This window comes from Castor canadensis, chromosome 6 (assembly GCF_047511655.1).
Source record: "Castor canadensis chromosome 6, mCasCan1.hap1v2, whole genome shotgun sequence".
NCBI classification, from domain to species: domain Eukaryota; kingdom Metazoa; phylum Chordata; class Mammalia; order Rodentia; family Castoridae; genus Castor; species Castor canadensis.
Window position 1 is genome coordinate 21,485,528 of NC_133391.1, and position 25,666 is coordinate 21,511,193.

Genomic DNA, 25,666 nt, shown 5'->3' on the forward strand with positions numbered 1-25,666 from the left:
ATGATTACAATAAAATCCAGCTGTGGTAAGAGATTTCAGAAATTAAATATCCAAATTCTAAGCTCCATATTCATCTAAAATATTTGATAAGTTGAGGTTCAACAAAACATGCAGTTTGTTAGGGAAGCCTTATTAAGGAAACAGCTTTTCTAATAAACAAATCCAGTAGTTATAAAATACAAAGTTAACATGCAAAAATTTGCTCACTAACAGTGAACCACCTGAAAAAGAAATTCCATTTACAGTAGAATGAAAAAGAATGAAATATTCAGGAATAAACTTAATGGTGAAAGTGAAAGACACAGACCCTAAAAACAACAAAATACTGCTTGTAAAAAGTACATAAATAAATAAATGAAAAGACAACCTAGGTTTATGGGTTATTATTGTTAGGATGCAGGTCAACCCAAGGTGATATACAGATCCAGTGTAATCTCTATCAAACTCCCAAAGATGACCCTTGCAGAAACAGAAAAAAAAAAAAAAAATCTATCCTAAAATTAATGCAAAAATCTCAAGGGACCCTGAAGAGCTAAAATCACCTTGAGAAGAACAGTAATGTTAAAAGTCTTAAACTCCTACTTTCAACAGTTATTACAAAGCTATAGTAACCAAAACAGTGTGGTACTGGCACAAAGACATAATACAAACAAATGGAAGAGAATAATGAACCCAGAAATAGATGCACATCTATGCAGTAAAATAATATTCAACAAGGGAGCCAAATCCATTCAGTGGAGGGAAGGACAACAAATGGTGCTGGGAAACTAAGCACCTACATGCAAAAACAGGAAGATGGATACTTCCCTTGCACCATATAAAAATATTAACTCAAAATGGACAAAACATCTAATGTAAGAGCTAGAACTGTGGGTGGTGGCCCCATGCTCTAATCCCAGCACTCCTTAGACAGAGGCAGGATAATGGCAAGTTTGAGGCAGCTTGGCTACTCTGTGAGAACCTGTTTCAAAACAAAAAGTAGAAAGCTGTAAAATGTAACAGCTAAAACTATAAAAACACTTAGAAAGCACAGGGAAAAGTTTCATGACATTGAATACTTGGCAGTGATGTCTTGGATATGATACCAAAAGCACAAGCAACAAAAGTAAAAAATAAACCGGACTACATCAAAACTAAAAATGGGTATCAAAGGACACAATCTGCAGACTGAAAAAGCAACCCACAAAAATAAAAAGAACATCTGCAAATCACATCCAACTGACTGGTCTTTCAAGAGTTCAATGATATGGCATTCAATCTTTAAAATGGTGCAGAAGTGATAGGAGTTCAGCATAAACTCAGGAGAGCAATATGCAGTACAATATTCTCCTGGGTGTCAGCAGTAAGCCACAGCTCCAAGTTGGGCCACACAATTACAAAGGTAAACAACACACACCCTGGAGCACATTGGGCTGCTAAGCTATTTAGGTAGGGTAGGTGTACTAAATACATTTTTAACAAATGATATTTTCAAGCTTAATGTTGAGCTTATCAAGCTATAATCCCATCACAAGTCTAGAAGAATCTGTATTTGATAAGGGACTAGTATTCAAAATCTACAAAAACTCCTACATTCACCAGAAGAACAATCCAAGTGGACCTAGACTGGAATAGGCATTTCTCCAGGGAGACAAACACAGGGCTCAGATACATATGAATACATGCTCAATATTACTAATCACTGTGAGCGGAATGCAAGCCCAAAGAATACCTTGGTATCACCTCATGCCCACTAGGGTGGTTACTATTAAAGAAGGGAAAAAAAAAAAAAGGCCAGAAAACAGTTGTTGACAAGACTGTGGAGAAAATGGAACCCTTATGCACCTTTAGTGAGAATATAAAATGGTGTGGCTACAGTGAGTAACAGTAAGGTGGCACTTCAAAAAAATTATCATATGATCCAGTATTTAATATAAAAAGTAGGCCTCAAAGAGGTATCTGTACACCCATGTTCATAGAACATTACTCACAATAGCTAAAAAAACAGAAACAACCTAAGTGTCATCCACAAATGAATGAAGAAAATGTAGTATATAAATAGAAAGGAGTATTATTAAGTTTTAAAAAGGAAGGAAATTGAGCTGGGCAAGGTGGTGCATGCACTGTAATCCCAGCATTCGGGAGGCTAAAGGATCACAAGTTCTAGGCCAGCTGGGTCTACATAGGGGAAAAAAAAAAAAAGGAAGGAACAAGGAAATTCTGGGCTGAGTGTATAGCTCAATGGTGCATTTGAGCATGCACAAGGTCCAGATTTGATCCCCAGAACAAAAAAAAAGAAAGATTAAAAGAAAAACAGGGGGAGGAATTCTGACATATGCTACTACATGGGTAAAACCCTAAGGACATCATGCTAAGTGAAATAAGACAGCCACAGAAATACAAACACTGCATGATTCCACTTACATGAGGTACCTAGGAAGTAGATGATGACTGCCAGGTCTAGAGAAAAGGGGGATAGGAGTTAATGGGTATACATTCGCAGTTTCTGCAAAATGAGATTTCTGAAAATTAATAACAGAATGTCAATATATTTAACAGTCCTCAGCTGTATACTTTTAAAAAAATGGTTACAATGGTAAATTTTATATTTTGTGTATTTACCATGATTAGAATTAAAGATTAAATAAAATGCTTATAAAAAGATAGTCCTCAAAAAACCTGAATAGCATACTTTAATTACTTGCTATTATATTTCTTATTTAAGATATTTTTAAATGTCCTTATCTTTTCTTTTATATTTTATTAATATAAATAAATCCAGCAATGTATGAGAATTATAAAATACCAAAACAAGTGGAACTATCCCAGAGATGCAAGACTGGTTCAGCATTTGAAAATCAATTATTATCTATCACAACAACAAGCTAAAAAAGAAAAAAGCCAGGTGTGCTGGTTCATGCATGTAATCTCAGCATTGGGGAGGCACTGATCTGGAAGACTGTACCTCAAGGCTTACAAGGTAAAAAGTGAGCCACACTTCACCTCAACCAACAAACCAGGCATGGTGATGGGGGCCTATAATTCCAGCTATGTAGAAGATAGGTATAGGTAGGAGGATTTCAGTCCAAGGCTGGCCCTGGGCAAAAAGAACTCAAGAGACCCTATCCAAAAAATAACAAAAGCAACAATGGCCTGCCTCAAATGGTAGAGCACCTGCCTAGCAAAAAAAAATGACAATCACATAAAATTATCAACAAATACATGAAAAGCATTTAACAAAATCTACACTCATTAATAAAACCTTCAGTAACTAGGAGAAGAAGGGGAATTTCCAACTTGACAAGTACTACTACTACTAAAACTGCTGAAGGAAGTGGTTATAGCAGGGAAGCAGGGATATACGAGTCACACACAAAACTCAATCACTTTCTGGCTGAGGATGTGACTCTGCAGTATGGTGCTTGCCTAGGATGTGCAAAGCACTGGATTCCATCCCCAGTGCAAAAGTCAATCGTCTTCCTAGATGGCAGCAATGAATAAGGGGGATTTGAAACTACAATGGAGTATCTTTTACAGTAGCATCCCAATAAAACTCAGTATAAGTCCAACAAAATAAATGCAAGATTCTCAGTAGTATATAAAGCTATGACAAAGAAAATCCAATAACTAAATTAATGAAGAGATACTCCATGGGTAAGATGAAATTGTCAAGAAGGGGATATGCAGAGTCAAGGCAAATGAACAAAACTCCCAGAAAGTTACTTTGTAGTATCATCAAACTGATACTAAATTATGGAGAGACACAAGGCCCAGAACAGCCAAGGCAACATCAAAGATAAAGTTGAAGACACACACTACAGCATTCAAGATGCAGTATAGAAGATACTGTGATACTTGCAAAAGGATAAGCAGATGAAGAGTCCTGAAACAGACCACACAAATAGTCAACTGATCTTTGACCAAGTAGCAAAGGTGACACATTTGAAGAAAAGATAAGTGTTTGACAAGCAGTGATGAACAACTAGACATTCACATGCAAAAAGTTAGCAATACCCTATCTCAAAAACCAAGCTAGGCATGTGGTACATATCTGTAATTCCAGATGCATAGGAGGCATAGGTAGGAGGATCTTGATCCAAAAAGCTGGCCCTTGGCAAAAACAAGAAACTCTATTGGAAAAATAACTTTAAAAGGGGGCTGAGGGTGTGGCTCAAGTGGCAGCACTAAAAACAAAACAACAAAATTTAAGCTGTACAACAACCCTAGAAGTAGGTCCTATTATTATGTGTATTTTTATTTTAGATGAGGAAATTGAGGCAGCAAGAATTAAACTCTTGAAGCTTAGGTATCTGGCTTATAGTGTGGCCTTAAGGAAAGAGGACACAACCTAAAGCAGAATTTCCACACAAGGACCTCATTCCACAACTTCCCACTGCCTGATGATCAGCAAGAGAGAAAGGTGATTCCACGGGTCCAGCTTCCATTATGAAACCACAGAATGAAAGCAAGCAAACAGCTCCTGAATCTCAACTTCTGCCTGCCAGTGGTACCCACTGCCACCAGGTCAGTTCAAAGTTTAAACATGACTTATTAAAGACAACTGAAGAGCATCAATGTATAATTTTTCAAAGTGTGGAGTTTACAAAGGCAGTTAAGAGCAGACTAGTAAAAATGGTATCAGCATCAGACAATATTGTTCTTACATGTTTTACATGTTCTCATTCTTCTTAGTGTGTCTAGGCAAGAGCCCTATTATTGACAATAACAAAACCTATGTAATACATACAAAATTATCACTTTGTAGGGACAGAATGTTTCTCGTGTTGGGAACAGTACAGGGAATACCAACTTACAACTGACACATTACTCCACCTCCATGACAGGCCTGTTTCTCAACATAAACCTTCTCTTCGCTGAGAAAAAAGATGAAGAAAGTGTATCTGATCTTGTTCAGAAAGTACCCAGGGCTCCTTCTGGGAAGGTGTCAAAACTTAAAAGACCTCACCAGCTAGTACTCAGGCTGCTTCCTGTCACAGTGTTTGTCAAACAGCAGCTGCACCACAGCCTCCCTGGCCTGGATCTTGGTGGTGCTGTGCCCACACAACTATCTCATGTGGGCCTGGGGCTGTGTAGTACAAGCCATGGTTCACACTGCCATCCAGGAACTTCATGTCCAGCTACTGCTAAGTTTTCTCTGGGCTTCTTAGTCTCTGCAAAATACTGGCAGAGCTCCTCAGTGACTTCTATATTGCTCAAATTGAGTTCTACCTCTCCATGTAACCAGTTTCCATCTCCTCTTTTTTAGACAAAGGTTAGTCTTCTTTGTGAATCCCTGGATCCCACTGCTGTTATGTGGATTGTGAACAGATCTTCTATAAAGAGTAACCTCAACAGGATTCCTGGGAAGCCATGTGGAATTAAAGAACTGAAGCTACCTACCCTTGTCATAAGGGCTTCAGAGAAGAGCTGCAGGAGGGAAACACCAAGGTGGAACTGAAATAATCTGTGGCCGGCCATCCTTAGGAGTTCTGGTGGCTTTGCATCCCAGCCACTGCTGGATCACAAGGTTACCAATAAATCCCAAGACTTCAAGACTTACTAGCTTTTGAAACTGATGCCTTTGCTGCCATCCTAACTATGAAAGTGCAAATTGGCCCTGAAGCTCATGGATGTACATTTTGCAGATCTTAGGCAGTGAGTGAGCAGGGCTTATTCTTCAATGGAGACAGAGGGCGACTGGGGAATAGGGTTATGAAAACTTGTATTTTCTTCTCTGCTTTATTTGTAAGGAAGCTTATGTGGCCCTTCTCTAACAACCTTATAGAAATTTTTTTTTTAATCTGACGCTAACCCCAATTTATCCTTTGCTCTAACTTATGCATATTTTCATTTTAATCCTACTATACAGGTTATGTCCCAACCATGGTGAAACAAGACTGAAGTTTTATGAATAAACAAATATGTACAAGACTAAAGATGACAAAAATATTTGCAACAAATGAGCAAACATAGGCAGACATAATGGAGCACAGTTATAATCTCAGCTACTTGGGAGATTGAGGCTGGAGAACTACAAATTCAAGGGCAGACTAGGTGATATAGCAAAACTCCAGTTCAGAAAAGAGAGTAAACACAAATTTCTTAATCAGAATACTTCCAACACATCTAAAGAGTGCAGTCACATAAAAGAAGAATCGTAAGCATGTGTGCGTGTGTGTGTGTGTGTGTGTGTGTGTGTGTGCGCATGTGTGTGTGTCTGTCTCATGGCTAAAATCTAAAGTCTAAGCAGATTTCTATGCCAAAATAGGCAAATGGCGCTGGCCCATTCCTTTCATCAGTTTTAACTCAGCAATCTTTCAAGTACAACCCAGGGATTCCTGTGGACCTGCAGCCCTTTCTGAAGGCTTGTAGATTAAACGACTCTTCTCAGATTACAGTGCAGTTTGAGAGGTCACATCATATACAATAATGTCATCATACTGATAGCTAATGGGATGTCCACTTGAGATTCCTGTACTCTAAAAAGATGTTTTAACTTCTAATATTGTACATGTTAATAAATACAAATCAGATAAGAAAAGCTCTTTGGAGACTCAACAACCTTTCAGAGTTTCTGGTGTTGAAAACAAAATGTTTATGACTGCAAACCTGCTGTTTTCAAATCAATCTCATTTTCTAGAGTTTTTAAGACCAGAAAGTGAATTTTAAAGTTGCCAATTTTAGAATAACCATCAAGTATAGGTACAATATCATTCTTTAAAGAAAATATAATGAAATGAACTTAAGGAGTAACAAAAAAGTGCTCAAAGTTTATAAAATTTTACTAAAAACTGTGAAAATATGAGCAATTATGTAATAACTGGCAATACGCTCAAATACTCCTTAAAAACATTCCTTAAAATTCAAACACTCCTTTAAAAAAATTATCCCTGTAGCAATTAATCCAAAACCACCTGCAGTCCTTTCTTCTGAAGAGTCAACAGTCAACAATGAGAGTAGCAACTATAAAGGAATTTCTTTCTTTTTCTTTAGGAACAAATCAAAAACTCTGAAGTTTCTGATTCAACCAATTAGTTTCTCCAACAAAGAAAACAGTCATAAAAAAAATTTAATATTCTTTTAGCAAAAGAAATGTACCTGAAAATGGCCGGGTTGCAGACATGCTGGGGGTCCAGTGCTTCTCCCTGTATAAATTCATAGCACAATCCATTGTTGAAGGTGCAGTAAAGCTGTGGTGCACAGCCATGAGCCTGCAGCACTCGAAAACTCTTTACTTCTTCATCTCGATCCACTAACAACTCGGTCTTATTGCCGTAAATCCGCACCAGGACTACATCTTCCATGGTATCACCCACATAACAAGCAATGAGTTTATTTGTGATCCCATCTGTGAAGAGCTGCCAGGAAAAGAAAACATGGAGGAAAAACAATCACATATTTTTAATGAATGGAACAGAAGATAACATGAAGATATGAGTAAAATGCCAATTAAAAGTAAGCACCAGTGCTGAGGGCATGGCTCAAGTGGTGAGTACCTGCCTAGCGAAGAAAATACCAGAGGCTGGGGGTAGGGTGGGGGGCGTAGTTCAGTGGTAGAGCACATGCTTAGCATGTACAAGGCCCTGGATTCAATAATCAGCACTCAGGAAAAAAAGAAAAAGAAAACACCTGCTTCTTAACATAAAAGAACCTCTGGAGTATTTGAGATGTCACACAGTGGTAGACTACATCCCTAAATGTTCCCTGGGTGTGACATTCTGTCCTTAATTCCTTCAGTATCAAGCATTCTTTGATCCAACAACGTTACTTATTCACGGTCTCCAATATTCTATACAACTTTTCTGATACCTGCTTTATCTCACTGTGCCTTATGCTGCGATCATCGTGTGTGTGTGTGTGTGTGTGTGTGTGTGTGTGTGTGTGTGTGTTTTTCCATTACCAATTACTGTCAGAAAGATCAGGAGCTATTTAACATTCTGAAATGTGTATAATGAAGACTGCCAAGGCTTCTCAAATTCCAGAAATCATCATCTATGTTGTCTTCACAGCAAAGAGTAGGTACTTAAAAGTTAAACACCATATAGCTATCAACAGTTTTCATCTAGCTTATACATTCTCATTCTTTCCTATAATATACTTTCCTTGATTAAACACATTATACTGTATATACAAAACCACACATATAAGTATGCACTTAATGGGCTAGAGACAGATTTCTTTACAATGAAATGACCATGTCTAGGATAAAAAAGGAAATATATGAATAACTGCGTATTATAACAAGTTATATAACAGTCAGATTAAAAATGTCTACAAAGATAATCAAAATATTAAGTAGATTAAACATTCTCATTTTCTTATTCCTAAGTAGCTGTAGTTTAATATGCTTCTTCTGGCTTATGTATTTTTCCTCACTAGCTTTTTTCTGCAATGAACCTAGTTCATTTCTAAAAAAAATTGTAAGAAAGAAAAACAGTCCACCACTGGCACTAATCTGGTATTCTGACTGAACATAAATAATTTCACAGAATACCAACATCAGATGAGGCCACTCAATGACCATAATCAAGAAAAAAGTAATGGAAACACTCTGTGATCATGTCTAAATGTACACAATAAAATCAATTTCGTCCAAATCACAAATTTTACCAAACACAACCAGGCAGAGTGGCACATGCCTGTAATCCCAGGACCCTCCTAGTCTAGCTAATCTAAATGACTGAAGCTTCATTTCTAGTCATAGCTTTGCTTGCTTCATCTCACCCACCCCCAAATGTCTAATAACATTTAGATACAGATACCCACAAGTCATAGACTTGACCCTACTTTTCTTGATAGAACCTAATTCAGAGGAAAGCCTTGCAACCATGAATTCTCCCTTAAACTGCCAGACAAACCCAAACCCAAACCCTAAATAAAGTTTTTCTACCACCAACTTACTGAACTGCCCCAGTTCTCCACAGTGTAGTTCTAACTACTGTGAATAATGAACCCAACTTGTGCAGTTACAGTGTGCTTCTACTGCTTTGGCTGAAGAACTATGACTTTAAAGATATGTGGATAATGCTTCCTGTCCTTGCATGGTTCCTACTCACATATAAAACACATGTTAATCAATATGCCAAACCATCCTCCCAAAATACACTTTTTTTTTTTTTTTGAAGAGTTGAGGATCACCTCTAGGGTCTCAGACATGCTATGCAAGTACTTTACAAAGCAAGCAACATCATTCCCAGCTCCATAATATACGATTAAAATACAACGGACATACACTAGATCTATACCAGAAATAGAAAATTCTAACTCACTGAAACAAAATAAAACTCTGTAAATCCTATAGAGCTCCTTTTAACACACTACTTTGTTTGAGGACTCAAGCCCTAATATACCTAAAAAGCCCTCAGAACAGTGCTTGGAACACAGAAAGCAATTAATGTAATTATATATAGCTAACTATGCATATGAATTTTAATTAAAAACAGTAAAATAATTCATCTTGAGATCATAAGAGAGTGAATAATAAAGACAAAAGCCATGCTAAAACAACGTAAGGGCTGGAGGCATGGCACAAATGGTAGACTGCTTAGGCTAGCAAGCATGAAGCCGAGTTCAAACCCCAGTACCGCCAAAAAAAAGAAAATGCAGAAACAGTATTTCCAACATATTTATTAAAAGTAGCTTAAGTCTACAGTTACAAACGCTAAATATCACTACTTGTGGGAAAATTATGTTTCACACCTAGAAAAGTAAAAAGTCTACAATTCAGTTAGAAATGCCACTGAACATTATTTTAAGTTAACAACATTACACTATATTTGGTTTTGTATAACTAATTATATTCTGTTAAACACTGATTCCTAAAATTCAGATAACTGGTTAGTGAATTTGGTACTAATCACTTCTAATCTTTGAACACTAACAGCAATATTAATATTAATATTAATAGGTAAATTTAAAATGGATTCTAAATTTCTCTGCTTTACCTCATTACTTTTTTAAAAATATATATATATATTTGTTTAAAATAGGATTTAAACCTAGGTTTTAACAAACTCCAGTAACTCAATAGTCTATAAATTTTTTAACTGCATGATATTAATGATGGTATAACTTACTCTGAAAATTTCAATTAATATAGAAATAAGAATTTATCCTGCATTTTCTATGAATTATATTTCATAATATCCATACAGCTTAATTAATCAGACAAGGTTCTCTACCAAAGAATTCAAATTCACAAATGTGAAACAAACAACAGAACCAGAAAATAACTAGCAACAATAAATCAACTATTCAGGCAATGATCTCTAATGAATTAAACCAACAGATGAAAGAACTCAATACACAATTAAACATGTCATACCTCTTGATGTGATGCAATATGAACTACATTACACTACCCAGCTAGAACATGTGAGAAAGAATACATGCTGAAGAAGAAAGGCACAGTGTGAGAGGGAACTCTGCAAACAGCCTCATTGAATATCAGATGAGTACTGATGGGACAGGTATATGAGGAAACTACCTACAATAAGAAAGCTATCCAAGGCTGAATCCAAAAGGATTAGAAGAAACAGTGCCAAAATGCACGTGGGCATAAAATGGTCCCGGCCTCTACCAGCCACACCAGGAAAGCCCATCATTCAAGTGCATACAAGAACCTTCTTTCCATCAGAAATGAAAAATAATTAGCTCTAGATTAAATAATAAAAGCATGATCCAAATGATTCAAACTCTTCTAATAATATCAGCAAAAACTAAGTAGTAAGTAACAAAGTCAAAATTCAATGCCTGATACCCAATTAATGATCACAAAGTAGCCAGGTAGCCAGATGTGATGATGCACACCTGTAATCCCAGCACTCCAGAGGCTGAGGCAGAAAAACAGCATGGACTACATAGTGAGACCCTATCTCAAAAAGAAAAAAAAAAATCAGTTATGCAAAAAAGGCAGAGTTATAAGCGTATGCTTAGCTTGCATAAGACTCTGGGTTCAATCCTCAGCATCACAAAAGAAAAGAGGGAGACACCATTAGTGAGCTGAGAGATGACTTCAATAGGATTTATATAGATATGACATGAGTATCAAGTCCCCAAAGGAGAGAAAAAAAGAACATGACAGTTAAAAGTCTTCAAAAAATTTGATAAGAAACTATAACCTCAAGAATCGAGTAAGAAGCTCAACAAGCCCTGAGGTCAGGTGTGGTGGCGCACACCTGTAACCCTAGTTATTGCAGAGGCCAGCTGAGGCAGAACGTTTGGGAGACCTCATCTCAACAAACAAGCTGGGTGTGGTGGTCCAAGGTAGGAGGACCAATCCCAAGTTGGCCCCCACAAAAGTGAGACCAAACCTGAAAAATAACTTTGCGTGGTGGCAATCAGGATGATAGTGAGGTGGAGGCCACCTTGGGCTATATATTAAGACCCTACCTCAAAAAAAAAAGTTAACAAAAGAGAGGCTTATGGGGTGCTAGTATGATGTCTCCTGGTTTGGATTCTTGATAAGTAGGGTCACTGTATGAAAATTAATCAGCTTCCACACTTATTTGAGAATTTTGATTACATGTGTCACATCAACAAATTTACTCTTCAAAAATGTAATGCAGTATTTGTATCACAAACAATGCACTTAAATCTTTTACTTTTCATTACTTAAATCCCTTCATTACTTTCCACTCAGAGTAATACCAAATAAAATTACCTACAGCTACAAAGTCTTTAAAATGGAAAAGAAAAACCCAACTACTATGGGATGTTGGCTTCAATATCTTACGAATGTGAGGAGGGAAAATACACATGTGCATACAAACACACATACACATATTCAGGAAACTAGTGAAACAAACCATGCAGCCTCATATAAAGGAGTAGCCTCATTTGTAGATGGAGATAATGATTTTATACATCATTTTGAAGACTGTGATTTTATAAATCAAAGGTTTTGGGGAGCAAACCCAAGGCCTCACACATGCTAGGCAAGTGCTCTACATCACCAGCCTCCTGGTGTCATCTTGAAAATAAATAAGGCATATGTTTTAACATAATCAAATGTTTGCAGCTATCAAAAAGTACAGTCAACACCATACAAACATGGGAAAATGTTACAAAAGACTAGAGAAAAGGAATACAAATTTGTGCAAAGGATTACAACTATGTAAATATGTTTCAGAAAAGTAGAATGTAATATAAACAATTGAGAAAAGAATAAAATAGAAACAGAATATGGATGTAGAAGGGGGGGTATCATATCCAAAGTTTTACCACTGTAAAACTATTTTGTGTTCATGTAATCTCTTATAAAACGTTCTTCACACACTTAGTACATTATTTTTTCACAAAACTTCTATTTTTTAATAAGAGAAGACAAAGAAAGGAGGGAGAAAAGGAGGGGAAAGGCAGGGAAAGGAGGGGAGATAAGAAGAGGGATAAAACAAGACATTGCTACTGTGGTTACCAGTGCAGGGAGGAAGAAGTCAAGACCAAAAAGGGAAATGAAGCTCCTCTGAGTTCCTGGATATATTCTCTTTCCCAGGGTTGGGGTGTCAGGTACAATTTATGTTCATGAGTTTTTCAAGTCTCTTTTTTAAAAAAAAAAAAAAAAAGAAAGAAAGAAAGAATCTTGCTATGTTGCCCAGGTTGGCCTTGGACTCCTGGGCTCAAGCAATCCTCATGCCTTAGCTTCCTGGGTAGCCAAGAGTACAGGCATACCATGTGCTTCGACTAAACTTTTTTAATGCAATACACAGACTGTAATATACACATACTTTTATATAAAACTCAAATAAGCTTCAAAAAACAATACTTACTGTAGTATAAAGCTTTCTGATGCACTTTAACTTTTTTTTTAAACTGTAGTGGTCTCAGCCCACTATATCGATTTGGCTTTCTATTAGCATGTGGTAACTCTTGGTTTCAAAGCCACGTCCTAGGTGGTCACTTATTCCCAAATTGAAAGCACTTATCCTCAATCCCCAACAATCCTCAATGCCTTCCCAATGGCATTTCTCCTCCCAACAAAGCAGGCTTCAGATTTAATAATTTTGGGTTTTGTTTTGTTTTGTTTTGTTTTCCAGTGCTGGAGATCAAAGCTGGGGCCGCATTCCCATGTGATAGTTTAGTTTTAAAAATAAAAATTTCCTTAAACCAATGCTTTTCTACATGACAGGTTGTAACATGTCATGTCTCTAAAAAAAGATAATACCTACCTGCTTAAAAATATCCAATACCTTCCCATGATATCCTTAATAAAATACCAACTCCTTCATGAGTCACAGAACCTCATTATTTAATCTCACCCTTGGAAAGCACTCCCTCTTCTTTTCTTCCTCAGAGTCTAGTTTCACTGCCTTTGTGAAACAGTTCCCCTTGCCAGAAATGATCTCCCATTCCAGCTAATCATGTCTTTCCTTCAAAGCTCAGCTCTCAGCTGGGGGGCAGCTCAATGAGTGCACAAGCCTCGCATGGACGAGGCCACGGGTTTGATCCCCAGCAAAACCCCCACTTTTATGAAACCTCTGCTCTAATTCTCCTATGTCTATCTTGTGCTACAGTTAGTGCTGCAAAGGAATCCAGTTGAAAATCAGTATGCCTGGTACAAAAACCTGTGTCCTAATTGTAGGAGCTAATGATTCCTCCAGCTCAACTCTCCCGTTTACGAAAGTGGAAGAGAAGAGGAGGAAGGAAGCCCGGAAACATGCTGTACATTATTTCAGTATTTCTTCCAACCTCAGGACTGCTTTTCTAGGTAGGCAGTAATTCCATTTTGTACAGTCATCTGAAATCAAGACTCAAAACCATCCTCTTTCCACCACATGATGCAATGGCCTCAAAAAGAAATTGTTTAGTCAAAGTAACACACGTGTTAACACCTGAAAATTAACTAGCACTTGAAGCTCCTGACTCTATAGTTACATTTTAATAAATATATGAGTAATTTTTAAAAAAGAAAATTTGAGCCAGGGTGGCTCAATCCTATAATCCCAGCTACTGAGGAGGCAGAGATCAGAGATAGGGAGGATTGCAGTTTGAGGCCCAGCAGGGCAAAAAGTCCATGAGATCCCCCATCTCAACCAATGACTGTGCCTGGGGGCATGCACCTGACATCTCAGCTACATGGGAGGCATAAAAAAGAGGATTGCAGTCCATGGGAGAGCTCTTGCCTCACTCCCTGGGTTCAATCCCCAGCACTGAAAAAAACAAAAACAAACAAACAAAAAAGAAAATTTATGATAAAGAAGAACAATACACTTTTTAAATGCTCTTGCATAATCTGTGCATGTGAAAAAATTTGCATAATATTCTACAAACACTACATTTTATTTTCTTATTGTCTTCCTTATCAGACTATGAATTTCAAAGAGATGTTTTCTGATTCAGGCATTCAGTATAAAGTAGGTGCTCGAAGCACCAATGATGCTATGGGCAGGAACTGCTACTGGGATTTCCTTTACAGGTAAGGATGCTGAGACTGAGGCAGGTTAAGAAACTTAACCAGGGCAACAAAGGTGGTAAAGTACACAGCTCTGACTCAAAACCAGTTTGGTAGTCAAACCCCCTGCCCTTGACCTCTACTAATATGTCCCTACTGAAAAACTAAGTATATATAAGCAATCCCACTGAGACCCTATAGCAAGAATAGATGTTAGTTTTACAATGTTACATAACAACTATGGTCTACTATCAAGCTTTTGCCATTATGTACTACAGGTCCCAAGTTAAGAAAAGATATACCATAGTAGCATCCTGATGATACAAATAGCATTGTTCAACACTGCAAACAGAAAGACCCTAAGCATACTAGACTAGAGCACTAACTCATGCATTTTAGAAGGAAAAACTTTAGCCAGACATGGTGGCACACACTGACAATCTAAGCACTAAGGAGGCTGAGATAACAGGATGGTGAGTTCAAGACCAGCCTGAACTATACTGTGAGACCTTGTCTCATAGTAATAGTAATAATGAGAATGAGAAGTTAAAAGAATTCTGTTGGACCTAAGAGATCTGACTTGATTCTTCCTTTACATCATTACTATTCAAAAAAAATGTAGATAAACCGAAAAATCCAAACTCAGGGGAGGGACAGAAAAGGCGTGACTATCCTTTTCTGAAACAATAGCACACATGGGACAAAGAATGCAAATTTTTGTAATCCTAGCTACATGGGAGGCAGAGATCAGGAGGACCATGGTTTGAAGCCAGCCCAGGCAAATAGTTTGGAAGACCCTATCTTGAAAAAAAACCCATCACAGAAAAGGGCTGGTACAGTGGCTCAAGGTATAGGCCCTGAGTTCAAACTCCAGTACTGCAAAAAGAAAAAAAGAAAAAAAAAGAATGTAAATTTATGTTCAAAAGACATTGAAGCAAACTCTTTTTCTGAGCCAAAGCTTTTTCCTTTTAAGAAACTAAATGTACACAGATGTGGCTCCCCTGCCTCAATCATAATATAGAAACATAACCCTTTCTTGGTCAAACAGCAATTAATTCATAAGACAAGTTTTCATCCCAGATCTGTCATTTACAAACCTCAAGTTCAGTTTCACTCACTACAGAACACACATTAACAGTACTTGTCTACATCTACAGGATACTTGTAAGAATGCAGGTGAAAGTGCTTTAGAACAGCAAATTACTATTAAACATGAAGCACAGTGGCTTATAAGACTGTCTTCCAGCTACTCTGCCTACTCCCCCTTGAAATTTCACTCTTTCACTGCGTAAGGACATCACTGTCCAAACTGGGATATATTATATATTAGTCCATTTGCCCAGAAGTTCTAAGCAAAGACTAGGCCCACTATCATTTTCATTGCATTCAAGATTTTGTTTGTTTCTAGATTTTCTGATATATTCTGGGTAGTTCAGCTTGCTTGAGTAATTACCAGGAAGATAAGTATTACTATAAAAAAGCTTTCAAAACATGCTTAAAGCATATTCTAAACACATAAAAACTCTTAAATTTTGGGGGAAAAAAAAGCAAGCTAATACCCAGATGTCCTAAAATAGCATTATAATCTGTTGACTAGATGTTTTCCCTTCTGAAATCAAAGGCATGACTTTTATCCTTATAGTTCCAAGGAAAATATTCCCACTGAGATTGACTAAAGAAATTCCGAACCATCATTAGTTTATAATAACCTAGAATGAGAGAAGTTCAATCTATTGAGTTGACAGGGAAATAGCCATCAATTCAGCTTATTGATATCCCTGCTTCTAGAATGAAATGGCTTTGCTATACAAGGAGGGAATGTATTCTAACAAGCAGTCATCCTCAGGGCAGAATAAGTGCTAATATTTACCAACACTTACAAATAAGTACATTAGAAGTTTGGATTATGAACCCGAAGGTCAAAGTTAAAGGTTTCTACAGAGGATGGGCATGGTAGTGCATCTCTGTAACACCAGTACTGGAGAGGCGAAGGCAGGAGAATCTCAAGTTCTGGGACAAGCTGAGCTACACAGCCACACTGCCTCAAAGGAAAAAAAAAAAAAACAAGTAATGAAAAAAGTTGCCACAGAGAAGCCAAGATTCAATAGTAGCTAGATAACTTTACAACCACCAAAACCAGTTTGCTAACACATTTTGTCCCTTCTTATCTGCATCATGTCTTTATTTCACTGAGCTTCACCCAAAAAGATAGTACTTACCTAATAGGGTTATTAAGCTACTAGATGATTTAAAAAAAAAAGTCAGTTCATAGCTGTAATATGATTCTACAGACAAATCAAAGGAAATTCCAATCTTCAAAGCTTCCAGTTTTAAAGTCACTGCATAAAAAAATAACATGACTTGCCAGCACCAGCGCTTACCAGGAAGTAGCACTGTCTTTAGTTAATAAAAGATATGTTTAATTTATCACTGACTGACAGAAATCATTTTAATAAATTTTGGAACCTCATAAAATAAAACTAAAAGTTAGCAAATAACATGCTAAATAAAATCAATGAGAGCTAGGGATACAGTTCAGTAGTACAGCACATTCAAAATGCCCCAGGGTGCCACCCCTAGCACCACAAAATAAATTAATAAACAAGTACAAGTTTCAACTTGCAAGATATTTCCTTTAAGGAAATATACTAATTTTTTTAAATTATACATGAAAATCATTTTGACTTTACTATTTCCTATATTCTTAGCCAAGAAAAACACATTTTTTAAAATTTCAGGACTAGCAAGTTTTTTTCCATAACATATGAGTCCTTTCAATCTGCTCAGAACTCCTCTAGACAGTAAGAAATGAAACTAAAACTTAGAAAAGCAAGTATCAGGAATCTTTGTGTAGGTGGCTGGCTACTTGAGCAAAGAATTAAGTCAATAAATCTTGCTGAATTAATGCAACAATTTATTGAATGGCGTCATCAAATGAGGCAGACGATTTGATTAATTCAAACAAATGTCCTTACATTATTGCTCAGATCTAAAACAAACCCCATATAACCAAGCCTTCAACATTACTATTGACTTGGGGGTTTTTTTGTTTGTTTGTTTGCCTGCAAGAAAAATGAGAAAGGGAAATTCATTCTTGCACATAATTTCCCAAACAATACATTACAAAAAAATTAAAACCAAATCATTCAATATGAACGCTATGGATAAGGAAATCCTAACTTCCAAGATGATATTAAGACTCCTACATTCTTAGGGAATTGTTTTCCTCCCAGTTTTTTTGTATGTAGGAATAAAATTCTAACATCAGATAATTAATTCTAGGAAGATAACTTCAAAATTTTTGAAAATACCAATGCAAGCAAAACGATGCAGATACTGTTGCCTGAAAACCTGCTCAGGAATGCAAGGCCATGGTCATTACCTGGGCTAACCCGAGGACTGGAAAAGATAAAAATGCCTAACAGGGCACCAATGGGAACTGGAGAGGATTAATTCCTGCATTCTTCATGGCAGGGGCGGCGGGCGGGGACCGACCCTGGGGGCAAGGGGTTGGCGAAGGGAGGGTGGACCCAGGTCGCTCGACAGTTGGCACGGATCGAGTCCAGGGATCAGGCGACAGGAACGAGCCTCCCCGGGTGGCCCGGTGAGTCACTGCATAGCGGCTTCTAGAAAGGCACATCTACCCTCGGGGCAACCCTAACAAGGGAAGGGACTGACCTTGCCAGGTGCGATCGAGGGGCACGGGGTGCCCTCGCGAGGCCGGGGAGTGGGCGTCCCGCAGGCCTCTGGGTCGCGGCGGATGGGGGAGGGCGGGGACGGCGGCGTCGGGGACCGCAAGGCAAGACGGGGTTGGGGGCGTTACCTGCAGGGTCACCTCGCGGGGGTCCCAATGCGGCCGCAGGTGCTGCAGGAGGCTAAGGGCGCCCTCCCGGCAGCGCTTCTCCTCCTGATCCTGAACCGTAACGTCCAACTTGGGCACCTCCGGGGAGCCAGGCGGGACGTGGATGTAATTGGCCATGGCCCAGGCGACGGCGGAGACGACCACGACGACGACGGCGACGGCGACCACGAGAACGGCGGGCGCCGACAGGCTGCTGGTTCCTTCCGTCCCGGGGCGCCCTCGTGGGAGGGCTGGGGGCGCTCGGACGGACGGGCGAGCGGCAGGAGAACGACTGGGGGGCGGCACCGTCGCCGACCCGGCTCTGGACAGCGGCTGCAGCGACAGAGGGACGCTCACGGGACGATGCCTCTCTGCACTCGACCGCGGCCGGGCGCGGAGCATGCCGGGACTGGACTGACGCTGGCGTCCCGCCGGGGGGCGGGGCCTCTGTTGCGTCATCAGGCGCGGGCCGCGCCTCGGAGCTCGCGGCACAAAGGGCGGAGATCGGGCTTCGCAGGACCCACGCGGGGCTCCAGCTCGCGAGGCTTGGAGGCTTTAACTCAGGAGGGGCTTGAGTTAGTCCCTGGGGCTTTGGGGACGTGAGAGATATGTCCTGAGGTGACCCTAGCATCATGCTCTGTACTTGGCCTGGGGCTGGGTGAACGGGACTCACTGGGTCGCCCCTTTCCTGGAACTGCTGCTGTGGGGTCAGAAACTAAATCCTCATTAGGATTTAGTATATAAAGATCACGGCATTTGGGGCCAGTTTAGTGAAGCGTGAAATATGTGACCATACTGAGAGTTATTCAAAGCCTGGAAGAGCAAGTTATAGAGTGACTGCATGACCGTCAGGATGCCCCAGTAGGCCCTAGGACTCACATCTGTCACCCTGAAACCTTTAGGGTCTTACAACAGCTCCTTCTTTCCCCTGTTAAGGAAATGCTGAAACTGCATCGTCCACAAGTGACCTAATGTACTTCTCACTTTTATGATGGAAGAAAAGGGACTGGGATCTGACCTCGGAACCTGGCTTCTCTGCAGCATTTAGTACATGGTGTATACGTTTGTTAGTAGTAAATTAAATCCCTAACTGGACTCAAGTAAATGTTTTGTATAACATCCTTAGTATAAATTTGTATTTAGAAAAAGCCTGCTGAACTTTGTAAATCATAAGAGAAATACTTCAAGCATAACAGTAAACATCTCAAACTAAAAAGGTTGGAAATCGAGTTTTACAATACAGCAAGAAAGTTGATTGAACATTTTCCAGACTTTTTTTTTTTTTTTTGGTTTGGGATTTTTTTTGTTTGTTTGCCTTGAGGGTTTTGTTTTTGTTTTCATCATGCACAATACAAGTCAGGCTCTGGGTTCAGTCCCCAGCACAGAAAAGAAAAGAAAGTTACACACTACAAGAACAGATATATGCATTCCACCCAATTTGGGGGAAAATATCAACATACAAATGCTTCCACTTATCAAATAGTATCTCTTGTATTTTGCTATATATTGTATGTGTTTTTATTAATCTGTTGACATTTTAAGAATTTAATACTACATTTTCAACTACAATGATTTAGCAGACAGTTGTGAAAATTTATTTGGGGAACTGCAGTAGTTTGTAATTTTAAACAAGGTTAGGAAACTAAACAACTAGGAAAATAAAAACTTAGATGCCTAAGAATAAAATTAACAAAAATGTGAAAGACTTTTACAGATGAAATTGTATTAAGGGAGAAACGAACTGTGTTCATAAATAAGAAAATATAACCATTGAAAAGTCCTCAGTTGTCCCTCAACTAGTCAATAAATATAATGTAATAGCAACAAGATTTTTCATGGAAAAATTCATACCAAATTCATACCAAAACTTAAGGTTCAAGAAAAGCTACCACAATTTTGTGGAGGGGGTAGGCAGGGTTGGGAGGCCCCATTTTTACCAGTGGTTATTACATGTTGATTTAGCAATAGGCAAATAAGCCAGTAAGACATAACACAGGCCCAAGAAAAATACTTACAGGCATATGAAAACTTCAACTGTAACAATGGTGACATTAAAAATTGAAAGAATGTGGAAACCTCGCTTGGGCTCTTGACCTTTTCCCCTCTTGCTGCTTCTCTTCTTTGTCATCTCTTATCTTTGCCTAATCCTCTCTATCCCTTCCTCATCTTCTCCCTAGTTACTACTTGCTTCCTTGTGCTTTTTAATCTAATAAAATGAAAAATAAAAACATTAAAAGGAAGGATGATTCAAGAAACTACTGGAACAATTGTATGGGGTAGAGATGATCCCACCTCATTATTCATAAAAATTAGTTCTGGGAATAGTAAAAACCTGAAGTTAAAAGCAAAACTTGAAAAACATGCAAGAAATACCAGTTCTTAACTTGATCTATACATTCAATGTATTCTATTCAAAATCACAGTAAGTTATGAATATCAAGAAACCGATTATAGAGTTTATGTGCAAAGGCAGTAGACTCAAAATAGCCAAACTTCAAAGACGGTATACAACTTCAAGATTTACTTTAAAGCTAGAGTAAGGCATTGTGGTATTATCAAATGAATAGATAAGTAGATCAATAGAACCAAATATAGAAAGTTCAGAAGTAGATCCACACCAATATAGTTAACTGGTAATGGATTAAAACTAAAGGCACTTCAGCACAGAAAGTATAGCCTTTTCAGTGAATAATTCTGAAACAACTGGATATGTACACACAGGAGAACTGAATCCAGACACAAACCTTACATATACAAAGCACACTCATCAAATCAAATAGGAAAACAAACTTGATTTTAAAATGTTCAAAGGAGCAGAACAAATAGATACACCAATACAACTGGAGGTGTGGCTCAAGTGGTAAAGCACTTGCTCTGTAAGCTTGAAGCCCTGAGTTCAAACCCCAGTCCCACCAAAAAAAAAGAAAACCTAAGAAGATACACAAACAACAGCAAACAGCATCTGTTATAAATGTGTTCAATATCACATGTTGTCAAGGATTGCAACTTTAGACGGTGAGATACCACTATGTACATATTAGAGTGGCAAAATCCAAAGTACGATAAGCATCAAATGTTGGTGAAGATGCAGAAAAACAGGAACATTCATCACTGCCAAACAGCACAGCCACTTTGGAAGACAGTCTTGCAGATTCTTATACAACTAATATAGTCTTACCATACAATCCACCAATTCTCCTTGGTATACGTAAGTGTGTTGAAAACATCTCCACATAGAAATCTGCATGTAAATGTTTACAGAACCTTTATACAGTAATTGGAAAGGAACCAAGATGTCCTTCAATAAGTGAATGAATAAAAAATTGTGCTATATGTATATAATGAACATTATTCAGTGATAAAAGGAAATGAAGTTACTCAGGAGGCTGTGCTTGGAGGATGACTTGAGCCCGAGAGGAATTCAAGACAAGGGAGGAAGGAAAGAAGGAAGGAAGGGAGGGAGGGAGGGAGAGAGGAAAGGGGAAAGAAGGGAAACAAAGAGGGAAGGGCAAAAAAGGGATCAAGTCACAAAAATACATAAGAGGAATTATATGGCACTCTAGAAAAGGCTAACCTATATAGAGAATAAAAAGATCAGTGGTTGTCAGGGGTTAGGGCAGGGGGAGAGAGGAGTGGAGCATAGGGGATTCTTAGGGCAGTGAAACTTCTGTGTGATACTAGAATGTTAGATATGTGGTATTTTTGTGTTGCACCCATAGAACTGGGCAGCACAAAGTGTGAAGCTTGATATAAGCTACAGACATTAGTTCACATTTGTATCTTTGGCAATCAACATACTGCCTTGCTGCAGCACTCAAGTGTAAATAAATGAATAAAATGCATAAGAAAATATTAGGTCTGAGCTCTATAACCACAAGTTGAGGGATTCCTAAAGAGAACTCATAAAGCGTACCCATAAAGGGAAAGGATTGATAAATTTGAAAACAATACAATTTAAAACTTCATAACCAAAGTAACCATGAAGTTAAATGACAAGCCAATGTTTATGATCAAAAAGTATTTGTATTCAGAATACTACTAATCAGCAAGAAAGTCATACCACCTATATAAAAATGGCCAAAGAATAGCAGTTCTCAGAAGAAGAGGAAACCCAAATGGCCAATAAGCTTATAAAGATGTACCCCTTAACCAACAATCAAAGCAGTGTAAATTAAGACAACCGTGAGATACCATTTTGCACCCACTAGATAGGGAACTCTTTTAAAGGCTGACCATGACAGTGTACATATTTTTTATTTTTAAAAAATCTTTGAAAGGCAATTTTATAATGCAGTTAAGCTGTAGGCATCTTTTACCACCCAGCAATTCCAAATCCAGTTATATGCAGTCATCCTGCATATGTACAGGAGAAAGTGTGTACAAGAATGTTCACTGCAATATTGTTCGTAAGAGGTAAAACTGGCAACAATGCTTCCCTCAATATGGAAATGATTGAATTGGTGGATAGAACCATGGACAGATAAGTAGACGGATAGATAGATAGATAGATAGATAGATAGATAGATAGATAGGTTTTAGATGACTGAGATAGAGATGGATAGCTACAGATACGATAAATAAAGATGGCAGATGGCACACATGCATACATTCAGGTGACAAAAGGAGCCATGGAAGTCAGAAATCAAACACTAGTTATGGGAACTCACAAGCACTTCTTGTTAGTTTGCAAACTCTTCACTTCTTTGGCTCTTCATTTATTTATCTTCTGCTTCTAATTGTTTTTGCTTATTCATGATTTCTGCCTACTGGTTTTCCGCTGCTTTTTCTCATCCTTCAGTGAGGCCCCTCCTTCCACTTCCTTACTTATCACAACCTATTATATATATCGCTTATCACAGTGGAAGTCATCTTGAAATCTGTGTGTTCACCTTTTTTAGTGTTCATCTTTTGTACCAGAAAATTGGCCCCCAGGAAAGCAGAGCTACAGTTTATCTTATCTATTGCCATGTTTCCACTGCCTAGAATAGTACCTGAGACATAAAAGACAATAAATGTGTAAGCCAACCTAGTTAGTTCCCGAAACTCTGCAGTCTCCCACAAGAACAGCCCTCAACTAGAGGTTGTGTAAGCTGATCACCACAGTAAACTCTGAGCTGACCATTCACTTGGCCCCTCGCCAGACCATTAGTTATCTTTACTCCACAGTGTCAGTAAAATTGTCCAACACCTTGTAACAAATATCTAGAGGATGTAAGATAGTTATGAAAATACAGCATTACTGTGGGGATCCAACATATCCCACCCAGTCCCTTTCCTGTACTTAGATGATGCTAGAACCCTTCAGCACCAGGAATGGATTACCTCCTGTGTCTGCTTCTTGAAATCCCACTCATTCTTCAAAGCTGAATGTTCCAGCAATCTTTGTCAGACCTTATCTGGATTTTCCCAGCACAAATTTCTCCCTTCTACATGATTTTTTTTTTTCAGTGTTGGGGATCAAACCCAATGCCCTGCACATCCTAGCCTCTACCAGTGGCCTACAATCCCTGGCTCCATTTCTCCCTTTTATACATCTGTTAAAACACCTTTAAAAATTCTGCATCGTGACACCCACATGTACCTTTAAGTCATAATAATTATTCCACATATAAAAGACCAGAAAAACCATCTATTACTTGTTACATAATGAGCAGTTTGTATGAGGGAATAAAAGGATGATTGAATACAAATCCAAGGACTCTGAGCCTAAAGGTTTGAATTATAATGGGGTTAGATTTAATTCCCAGAGTAACAACATAAAGAATTTGAAGGAAAAAATATTCTATGAAATAAGATTATGTAGGCATGTCTAACAGCTAAAACATCTACCCAGTCAGAAGCTTGTTTAAAATTAATCACTCCTGCACTCCTCACAGAAAAGCAGAGTCAGTTAATGCTATTGTAGAGTCAACTGAGAAGTTGACTTAGAACCTTCTGTATACCAAACATTCAAGCATATTCTGTTTCTTCCTCTCTCCCCGCTCCCCCCCACCACAAAAAAAAAAAAAAAAACACAGAAGGCACAGGAAGAGCCCCAGAACCCCTAGGTGCTTAGATTTTAGAAATACTATATAGTAAATGAACACTCACCTGCTCCTCACTTTACAACTTTAAGATAGCCTAAGGGAGTTGGTTGTCTATACTACTGATGCAAGAACCTCATTAAACACCCAAGAGAGGCTCACTTCCATGTGTGCTCAGTTTTACCATCTAATAAATGCTTACCTCTACACTACATGCCTTCTGGTAAGGGTTCTATCTTGCCTCTTTTTCCTATTCTGAGAATACATTAGATGACCTCGTGAGAGCAGGATTTGTCAGTTTCCTCTGCAGGTCTTCCATGATCTTGCCTACTATAAATAACAATGTGTAGGCTTCATGGAGCAAAGAAACATTAATTGTCCCTGATTTTCATTATCTTAAATATGGAGGACTGAAAAAAAAATCTTTTCTGTTTTGATTTTGCAGTGTTAGGGATCGAACCTGGGGCCTTTCACATGCTAGTCAAGTGTTCTACTAAAGCTGCACACTCAGCCCTGAGAAAGGTTTTAAAAGGTTAGTTCTACTGCAGGATTTGTGCAATTTGTTTAATCTCTTTTAACCTCAGGTTCTTCATCTGCAAATCAGTGATATAAACAGATATAGAGAAGATTTAGAAAAACAGACAAAAGCTATGGGTACAGCTCAGCAGTAGAAGGTGTGCTTCGAATGTTCCAGACCCTGGGTTCAATCCCATCACACCAAAGTAGATTACTGTCAGATCTTTAAATAGCACCTGGTTGGCCAGGCATCAGTGGCTCATGCCTATAATCTTAACTACTTGTGAGGCAGAGATCAGGAGTACTGTGGTTTGAGGCCAGCCTTGGGAAATAGTTCAAGAGACTCTATCTCAAAGATCCCCACCATAAAGGCCTGGTGGAGTAGCTCAAATAGTAGGACACCCTGTTTTGCAAGTGTGAAGTCCTGTGTTCAAACCCAAGTCCCACAAAAATAAAATATGGTAAAATAATATCTGGTCATAATAAGGACTCAAGTATGTTTTAAGACATTATTTAATTTTTATCTGACTTCAATCAAGTGACACTTAAAAGTTACTTATTATTGAATGAGATGTTGTTATTATTAAATAGTAGGAGAAGATAAAAGATATTCTTAACTCAATCCAAAGAAACAGTTCCAATGTCCAAACCTTAGTTCAGTAAAGGGACTTGAAAATCCAGAACTGAGTCACAGATTTGGGGTGTGCCTAACCTAAGGATGCTCTGTTTCTCTCTCCTTTCCTTGAGATAGAAGCCCATATCAGACCCTAGATTCTGAGGGAAAGGTAAAAAGGACATTAAGGACCTGCTTTCTCTGGTCCTTTGTAATCTACTAAGCCTGCTCATGTTACTCTTTTTCTTCCCATTGTATCCAAAAGCTACCAGTAACATGACCTGGAAAGAGCACAGCAACAAAGA

At 38.4% G+C, this 25,666-nt stretch overlaps 1 protein-coding gene across 1 annotated transcript in view; it reads right to left on the bottom strand.

Moving 5' to 3' along the window:
- Etnk1 (ethanolamine kinase 1) overlaps positions 1 to 18,613 on the bottom strand; it is a 49,647-nt gene extending 31,034 nt beyond the window's left edge. Inside the window, exons 1-2 of the mRNA XM_020183780.2 lie at positions 18,192 to 18,613; positions 7,078 to 7,337 (exon numbers count right to left, since the gene is read on the bottom strand). Coding sequence (XP_020039369.2) covers positions 7,078 to 7,337; positions 18,192 to 18,611 — 680 coding nt within the window. The 5' untranslated portion in view covers positions 18,612 to 18,613. The remainder of the gene's footprint in view (positions 1 to 7,077; positions 7,338 to 18,191) is intronic.
- Positions 18,614 to 25,666: the final 7,053 nt, after the last annotated feature.